This window comes from Lolium rigidum, chromosome 5, assembly GCF_022539505.1.
Source record: "Lolium rigidum isolate FL_2022 chromosome 5, APGP_CSIRO_Lrig_0.1, whole genome shotgun sequence".
Taxonomy (NCBI): Eukaryota; Viridiplantae; Streptophyta; class Magnoliopsida; order Poales; family Poaceae; genus Lolium; species Lolium rigidum.
The window spans coordinates 235,892,271-235,901,717 of NC_061512.1; the positions used below are offsets into that span (position 1 = coordinate 235,892,271).

General features: G+C 45.0%; 2 protein-coding genes across 2 annotated transcripts; one reads left to right on the top strand and one right to left on the bottom strand.

The window, feature by feature from the left end:
* Positions 1–300: 300 nt before the first annotated feature.
* Positions 301–3,281, top strand: LOC124655403. Its single transcript, XM_047194307.1, has 4 exons — positions 301–652; positions 1,547–2,410; positions 2,518–2,670; positions 2,760–3,281. Exons 2-4 carry the CDS (start codon positions 1,670–1,672, stop codon positions 3,129–3,131), a joined length of 1,266 nt encoding a protein of 421 aa, XP_047050263.1. The 5' UTR covers positions 301–652; positions 1,547–1,669; the 3' UTR covers positions 3,132–3,281.
* A 783-nt stretch (positions 3,282–4,064) lies between these two features.
* Positions 4,065–9,018, bottom strand: LOC124651994 (ubiquitin carboxyl-terminal hydrolase 2-like). Its single transcript, XM_047191011.1, has 3 exons — positions 8,948–9,018; positions 5,870–8,801; positions 4,065–4,698 (listed from the first exon to the last, which is right to left on the bottom strand). Exons 2-3 carry the CDS (start codon positions 8,794–8,796, stop codon positions 4,422–4,424), a joined length of 3,204 nt encoding a protein of 1,067 aa, XP_047046967.1. The 5' UTR covers positions 8,797–8,801; positions 8,948–9,018; the 3' UTR covers positions 4,065–4,421.
* Positions 9,019–9,447: the final 429 nt, after the last annotated feature.

Sequence of the window (9,447 nt, forward strand, 5' to 3'; positions counted from 1 at the left end):
CCCAAATTGATTCAGGCCGGCCCTCTTGCGGTATCGATGCTCCGAGTGGACTCGAGAGTTTCTCAGGGTTTCGCTTTGGCTCTGGTTTCGTTTTGCTCCAAAAACAAAAAAAATCCGGTTTCCTTCCTCCCGGCGGCGTCGGGTCAGCCGTGAGACGCGTGATTTCCTTCCGGGGCCTCCTCGTCTCGTTGGTGAAAAATTCAAATCGAAGCAGAGAGGGAGTCATAGGGAGAGGCGCCAGCGGCAGAGCTTGATCGAGAGGATATTTAGCATCATCGTCCTATGATGCCCATCCCAGGTGCCCCGTAAAACCACCGCCTCTTCGCCTCTCTGTTTTTTGTTAGTAATATCATTGCTGTTTTATTGGATTGTGCAAGATCGTTGAGACTTGGGAAAGACTGCAATATTTTGCAAGAACATCTAGGGTCAATTGAAGTTATTTTCTTCTTAGATCTGAAACAAGTTTCTTTATAATGCCATACTTGTATCTGTATGTGTGCTGATGTGCTATCCTGTTTTGTTCATTCGGTGGCGTCTCAACTTGTCATAACCATGGCATGTTGCAGATGTGTCGGTTCGATCATTAGCTGAAAGGAAGGTCTCACCCTGCTATCAAGACGACGCTTCTCAAACTGGCTCACCAATTCCGGAGGTATGTTTTATAATAATGCTGATAACCGAATGATTATACTGCAATCTCCTACTGTCCCTGGTTTCGTTTCAGTGTCTTAGTCTTAATTCTGCACCAGAAAACATTGTTTCTAGTATTGGATTCATCCATATCTTTATAAGTAATCGAATTTATAGCGTTGTTTTCCCGTCACCAGCAGTATCGTGTGCTTTATTTGTTCTCTGATTATTATGATCGAGATCCCCCTTCGAACCCTTTGTAACATGTCCTTAGCCTCGCCCAGGTACTAGCACCCCTGGCCCCAAGGAAGATCTGATTTAAACGTCGGTTGCTTGGTAGCACAACCATGTATTCTGCCATTGAGCCACCCAATCCCCGAAGCTAGCTATTAAATATAACATAATTGATGTAGTGTAGGTATATACATGTATACAACATATATTACATTTTCTATCTATATGTTTACACTGAACTGAAGCAAGAAGGACATACAATTCTTCGATATTGCCAATTTACCAGAATTCCACATCAAAACAGGTTCAATGTTCAACATTAGGAGCAAGTACACAATGCTAAACATGAGTTATTTAACAAACTCAAATTTAGGATAACCATCTAAGCATCACTGAAATGCAGCAACAAATTCTACTATCCTAGGTCTTTTCTAGACTACTTCACTTTGAAGCTGCCAGAATTTAGGATACTTTGTCATGCCATAAGGCGTGTTCCTACTGTGTCCCAGCCATGTCTGAATCCAAAAAAGTACTTTTTTTTTCCTACATGGAAACGCTTAGGCTTGTCCTGACATGCATATCTGTGCTCTGTTCAATGCTGTATTTGACGCATAGTCGATATTACTCATAACTTTTTCGCCTCTGCGATTCAAATCTTGAACCTTTATACTTTTCCATGCAGGATATCTGGCATCATATATGTTCTTTTCTGCCACTAAAGGATGTTGCGCGTGCTGCTCGTGTGTCTCACGTCTTTCTACGCTCTTGGAGGTGCCATCCCAACCTCACCTTTAGTAAGACAATAATGGGATTAAGCACAGAATCTCGTGGACAGGGTAAAATAACAAGAGACTACAACAACAAAATTGGCCATATTCTGAAGAATCACTCAGGCATTGGTGTGAAGATACTAAACCTTGAATTCTATGGTCCTTATAATCTCAAAACCAGCCACTGTCTTGATAGTTGGCTCCAGATTGCTCTTACCCCAGGGATAGAAGAACTCACCCTTACACTGTATCCAAAGAGGAAGCAGACATTAGACAAGGAAAACTACAACTTCCCATGGTCACTTTTATCTAATGGGAGTGGGAACTCTATTCGTGCACTCAACTTCTTAGGTTGTGCCTTCCGCCCCACTGTAGACTTGGGTTGCATGAGAAGCCTGACAAGTCTGTCTCTATGTTTTGTGCATATTACTGGGGATGAGTTGGGGTTCCTTCTTTCCAATTCTATTTCTCTGGAGATATTGAACCTCAGCTGTTGCGTTGAGATAATCTTCATCAAGATACCTTGCCTGTTGAAGCACCTGAGCCACCTGACAGTGTCCGATTGTTATGTGCTGCAAGTGATAGAAAGCAAAGCTCCAAATATATCCAGTTTTACTTTTGACTTTAAGGATAGAAACGTAGACCTATTACTTGGAGAATCATTGCAAGTGAAGGAAATAGACATATGCCATCCTTGTGTTCTTCGTGATGCTCGTACCATGCTCCCGTCCAGTACGCCAAATCTTCAAACTCTTACCATATGTTCGATTGACGAGGTATATACTAGTATAACACTTGAGGTGCCTACGGACAAGCGATATGCATATAGCTGTAGTTATTATATAGCAAGTAGGGGGGACTAATCTCAGACATTTTTATGCAGGAATCTAGCACGCCAATGTTACCAAGCAAATTCCTACACCTCAAATATTTAGTTATTACTGTAATTGAATGCGCCTTTCCTGCACACTATGATCTTTTCTCGCTTGTTTCTTTTCTTGACGCGTCTCCTTGCTTGGAGACTTTCGACCTAGATGTAAGTAACTGTTCCCCCTGCTATGATATTTTTTAGTGACTATATAATTTAGAGCTGTAGATTCAAGCATGTTGGATTTTCATCTACAGGTACGAATGATACTACATGAGCATGACATGAATGTCGAAGACCTCTCACAGTTGGAGGGGATTCCAGAACACCGCTATGGCAATCTTAGGCGTGTGAGGATCACTGGGTTCTGCTTCAGAAAGAGCTTGGTTATGCTCACATGTCATATCCTTGAGAATACACCGTCGCTTGAGTGCATTACACTTGACACTTGTGGCGGGACTGCATGTTCCGGCGACGAAGTTGGCTCATGCTATCCACGCAAGGCTACTCTTGTGGAAGACCCCAAAGCGCTCGAGGCTATCCAAACTTACATCAAGGGAAAAGTTCCCTCCATGGCTAAGTTAAATGTTGTGGAGCCTTGCAACCGATGCCGTGGTGTTGATGTTTAGGTGTCAAGCCTATCGTGATTATGGAATGTACAGTTATATAGCCTTGGTCCTCTTAGATAGCTTATGCTTTGTGCCATCTGTTCAATGTTAACCCCGTTGTGTCAAACTGTCGTATTATTCGTTTCCTATTTGAGGATGTTCTTCTCATCTTCTGTCTGGTGGATCTCTGAGCTTTTGTGCCAGAACCTAATGGCTACAGATAGTAATGTAATTGTGATCCACTAAAAAAGGTAATGAGAGCCATATGCGAACAGTACTCATTGGTGCTAAAGAAAGATTCACTGGCATACGTTTCGCCCGAGACGTCGGTTTATCTAAAATTAACCTGGACATGTCGTAGCAGTAGTAGAATACACAAGGGCCGTCGGTGGCCATGCTCCGGAAGATATTGGATGTCGCTGAGGTCCAGGACACTTCAGGCCGATAAGCCTGGGCGATCGCTGAAATCCTTCCTTCCTCTGTCTTGCTCCCGAGCTCCCAGCTTGATCGTGTAGGCAAATAAGTCCACTTTCATCAGCAACAATATGTAGATCAAATCATCAAAACTTTATGTTTGCACCTCAGACCTGGTACTCCCATTTCACTGAGCTCTCTCGCATTTTCTTGCACTGTTTTTTTCACCGTAAATCGTACGGCTGGATATACTCTAGGGAAACATCACAGTGCATGGTCTTGTTTTGAGTTGTCCCACAGTATATCGATCAGAAAGTGGCGTCCAAGTCAGGTACAACCCACCAGCCGGTTTGTAGCCTGAAGTGCACTTTGATGTGGGCAACTTTCACTGAAATGCCTGAGCCACCGTTTGGCCACTAGGCCAAGGGCAAGCCCGCGAACACCCAGCTAAGAAATCAGAAATGAAAAAAAAAAATCTGGAAGGAGAAACACCTCTCAGTGAAGTGTTCTTTAAGATGGAGGGTAACGACAACTATGTAATAATGTAAAGCAAGTATGTCATTTCTACTTTAAGATGGAGCTACATGTTACAGTATACGCCCCCATCACTCAAAATTTAGGGGCGTCCTAAACATACCCAAAAAAAAGTGCACCAAGCTGTCTATGGTTTCGACTTGTAAAGCGATACAACCAACAACGCTCAACAAGACCTTGCCGAGACACATATGTATGAACTGTTCGCCGATTCTGAAAATTTTTCACCCCTCCAACTATGCTCCCTAAAAATTACTGTAGGCAGTATGAACAGATTGGTTCATACCCAGGCCGACTCTGACTACCCACCAAAAAATAATGTGCTCACCACCTCTTGCTTGACATTGATCTTGCCCTGGCTACTCACTGGTTCATGAGTAGACCACCGGATATGTTATCTTGCTCCGCCACCCTTTCGTAAAAAAGAATGTAAGCCTCACAGTTAAGAACTTCCTGCAGAGAGGTTTCTCTGACTTGTGAGTCGCTTGCATAAAACCAAGACTTCGAGGCGCGGCTCTGCTGCTGCCGACCCCCTATCTTGCCAGATCTTACATATGCGACATAATGTCCACCTGTCATGGTTCCCATGTGCTCGACAACAGCAACTAGCCTATAAGTGGTGCTGTCATTCTCCTTAGATCTGCACATCAAGGAAACCAGTTATTTGCAAAATCCAAGCCAATTTAAATGCTGTAAATGACTCTTTCAACCCATAAATCAAAGATATGGAAAGTGCACAAGGCCCCCTAAACTTGCGTGAGTACTTCACTTGGGTATTGAACCTTAGAACAACAGATCTAGGCACCAAAACTTGTACAAGTGTGTCAATAAAAATCAAACTGCGTATGTTAGATGTACTCTGAACTGTGGAACTCTTATAAATTTAGAACAAGAAAACAATACAACATAAACCCAGTGTAAACACAAACTGGTGAGTTGTGAGCAGATTTTTTAACACTTAACCGTAGGGGAAGCCCCTAGGTGTAAATTTTATATATATATCAAAAGATATGTACAAGTTGTGAGCAGTCAACACAGCTTATTGTATATGCCTTCAAATCTAAGGGTATGTTTGGTTCTAGCCCATGACAAAAAGAAATTGGTTGAACTTTTGGTTGCCCCTGAATTGGCCAACATTGGCAAGAAAATTGAACTAGATTGGCCAAAGAGGCATTGGCATGCCAAATATTTGGCAACCCAAACAAAGACCGAAGTTTCAGCATGATCAATAAATTGGCAGGGTAAGTTTTGGCTATCATAGCCTAAATCATGTATGTAGCACTCATTGAGTTGGAATAGCAAACCTATGCTACTGGATTAACCTTATTCTCAAGATTTACATTGATTAAGAAAAAGTTTCCGCACAATCCGCTTCCTTTCAGGATAAGGACGTGGCAGACTTGAACCAGGGAATAAGATTGGAAACAGTTTGCAGAAACATGTCTACAGAGAAAATTCTAAAAATTGAGAACCCATGAATCAACATCATGTATATAATATTTATCATTTCAGTTTCTAGTTTATTGGCACCTTCCAAAAAAAATCTATGATTAAAAAAACCATTCTATCATTGATAAAGAAAGATCAAATATCCACCAAAGCAATAAGTGGGAGAAACAAATAGTGTTATTTTTATCTTCTCATGTCATTGTGGCGAATTGCTACATGGGCAACTACTAATTTAGTGAACTATAGACAGTCAGCGGTGTCTCCTTATGGCTTGCTAGGAACTACAGCTGCAGGTAAGCAGAAAACTATTGGGTTGATTAAAACACATTTGGTAGCTTCAACTGAGTAAGAAAAAATAGTACCTTGGGTCCATGAACGGCCGTATATCCAGTGTCTCCTTAAAGCACACATGCCCTTTCAGTTTCCTGAACCGACCATGAGAGTCGTGGCTGAATCTGTTCAAAGTAATTGTCAATACAGGTGGTGCCTTGCTGATAAGAATTCTCCTCATTGCAGCTCTGAAAACCTTTGTTTTATCCTCTTTCTGTTTATTTTGGTTATCTTTTCCTTTGTTTGCCTTGCCAACCATCTTTATTCCCTTTGTTTTATCCTCTTTCTGTTTATTTTGGTTATCTTTTCCTTTGTTTGCCTTGCCAAGCATCTTCATTTTCTTCCTCCTTCCAATATTCCTCGTGAAGCCATCTTCATTATCTTCGTCGCTGGGTAAGATGCTTTGCGTCTCTGATGGAAGGCTACTAGTCACACCTTCTTCAGCATTAGCACCAGATTCAGCCTTTTTGTAGCTAGTAGTACTGCAAGAGGCAGAGTCATTATCAACACAACTCACAGGCACACTTGTTTCTTCAGCAGCTACATCCACGTTATGCCCATCGTTATGCTGGGCAGAGTCATGCGGTTGCTCACTGGTAGATGTAGATTCCACTTCTGAGCTGCTCAAATCCCTACACTCCTGGTGGTTTGTTTTACTGTCTGGCTGCTCGGTAGTGTTAATGGTAAACACTTCACCTTTTTCCAGCGAAGTAGTATTTTCCATGTTTGGAGAATTACCATCAGCTGTGTTCTCAGCATCGATCAAAGGAGGATTTGTACACACCCCTTCGTTACAGCACATGTCAGCATTTACATTGTTAGAGCAACCATCAGTTGCCGTAATCTCATCGATGTCCTCCTTTTTCCTGCAGCTCACAGTGAATTTATCATCATCTTGTTTTTCATCGCCATTTGCCATCATCTCCTCACTTTCCTCTCTGTCACTAGCTGCCGTCTCCTCATTCTCTTTTAATTCATTGGTGTTTGGGTCTACAATAGCTATTGAACAGTGCTCACAATGCCATGATTCAGATAGCAGCTCCGGTTCAGTATACAAAGCCAAGCAGCCCTCGACTGATATGGGAGCATTACTATCATCCACTTCATCATCAGCACTATTGCTACTCCAAGCCATCACATCAATATCTCCAGTTGTACCAGTTTCTTTGTTAGCATCAGAAGTTACTTCAGGCTCACCAAACATATCACCAAGACCAAAACAGTCATCTTCGTCTCCATCTACTGGCGAAACGGCTGGAAGGGGACCAATAAAGTTTGGATTTTGTGAGCTTTCTGCAGTTCCTTCCATTCCTTCAGCAATGGTACCAACTTCTTTGTAAGGAAGCAAGATAACAGGCTGCAAACAAGCTGCATTGTCAACAATGTCCTCACCTGAGTGCTCAGAACTCAAGGCCTGCTCTTTGGGCAAGGCATCATCTCGACTGTGAAGTGAACCATGTATGGCATCTGTGCTTTCCCAGATCTCTCCTGCTTCAGTAGAGCATGCAGAATCAAGAATCTCAGAGTATGTTTCATCTCCATCAGCAAGATAATCCAACCAGGATATGGCATCCTCCACAGGTGAAGCGGTCTTCAGTTCATGGTTGGGAACAGAAGCACATGATTCAGTGCAGGCAGAGGGATCCGGCTCTTTCTCGCTGACAACCTGTCCCAATTCCGAAACTGGAATCTGGGAATCAGTGCATTCAGCAACTGTTTGGACTTTTTCTTTGTTACTCTCCACTATTGTTGGAAATACTCGAGTAATAGGCTTCGCGTATCTGCGATTTTTGTTCCTGTCTCGTATGGATTGGTTGGTCTTCTTGGCTAGTGGTGATGAAACTCTCTTGGGTGGAGTCTTCCTTGATGGAACTGGTAGGGAGAGATCAAGGAATTGGTCATGTTTAACAGATCCGTGTGTGCACTCTGTGCTGGACACAGTACTAGACAGCTGACCCCCAAAGATGGACTCAACAATGGTAGGAACCCCTGCACTGGAAGCATCCTCCGCTAGCTTGCGCGCTTCAGTTTCCTCCGTGCCTAAACCATCGAGAAAACAGCGGAGTAACTCGTGGCTGTCCTGCATCTGGTAGCCTTTGAACTGAGGGTATTTTGAGCTGATACTTGAGAAGAGGCTCTTTGGGCTCAGTGCACCTCCCGCATCATTTGAAGCACTCGTTTCTACAAACAGCTTCTTCAGCGACATAGTAATGGCGCCTGCTGCAACATCTGGTCCTAACATCTTGGTGCGAAACATATCAAGCGCTAGGAGGCTCTGCAGCACTGAATTGAAGAAACAGGTATTTCCAAGATTTGGCAGCCCTTTAATCACAGTACCATGGTTATTTGCCAGAACCAACGCATTGCTACCCACGGCACCAATATTCTTCTTGTCAGGGACTGCCGCTGGTGCTGCAACAAATGTCTGCACCGTAGGCATCTCGATAGGCACCTGGTTTTGGCATAACACGCAGTAGACGATAGTTGGCTGGTCATACCGCGCTGCCCACCAATGCCGGTCCTGCTTGGCGTGCCTTCTGGCATGGCCATACGGCATGGTGGTATCTGGCATCTCACCGCCACAGAAATGCCGGCCGCAGTCCAGGCAGACCCACATATTGCTCTTCTCAGCCTTGGCTTTGGCAGCAGCGCCTTTCGGGCCGCCTCCACCCCCTTTCTTCTTCTGCTGCTGCTTGCCCCCGCCTTTCTTGCGCGGGCCTTCGTCCCGGCAATGCTCGCACGACACGAGATGCTTGGAAGTGATGATCTCCCGGAGGAGCTTGTCCAAGTAGGGACCGTCGCGGCTGCAGTGGCCGCAATGCTCCCTGTCGGCCACGGCCACTTCCTCCGTCGAATTGGCCGCGTCCTGGGACGCCTCCACCTCGTCGCCGGATCCGGCGTCAGCCAGCGTGTCCCGCTGCTGCGCTTTCTTTGACTTGGCCTTCACCTTCTTCCCCATCCCTCCTGAAACACAAGAAACCCCGGCATGAGAGCCAGCACGCGGATCCAATCGAACCCTAAGGTCGAGGCCAGTCAGTAGCTAACACGGCCACCAGCGGCGGATCTAGTAGGAAAATTTCTAACAAGTAATCTTTGGATTATGCTCGTACCTTCAGAAACCAACGCCTGAAGCTGCGGACGGGGTCGATGCAGCAGGGACGCGACGAGGTAGGACGGGAACGGCGACGGCGGCGGCGGCGGCGAAGCCCGTGAGAGGCGGGCGCGTGCTGCTGGGGGCTGAGACGAGGGAGTCGGCAGCGGAGCTAAGCTACGGCGCGGCGCGGCGGCGGGTCTGGCTAGGGCACGGGGATGCTTGAGGGCGGCGCCGCACAACACAAGGTGGGATTTGGGGGGCGCTGCTCGGGTGGGAGAAGAAGAGGAAACTTGGAAGGTGTTCCGATACGGTACGGGACTCCAAATCCGAGTTTGGGTATGAACATGTTCGCAATCTTTTCAAATATAGGTAAAAACCATACATAAATCGCCAAATCGAGTTGGAATAATATGGAATCCACGTGACGTGGCTGAAACTCTGTTTCAGCAAAGAGATCTCTTCAGCAAATATCACGGTCTCGAAGAAAACAGTGCCTTTAGCTTGGAAACATCGATT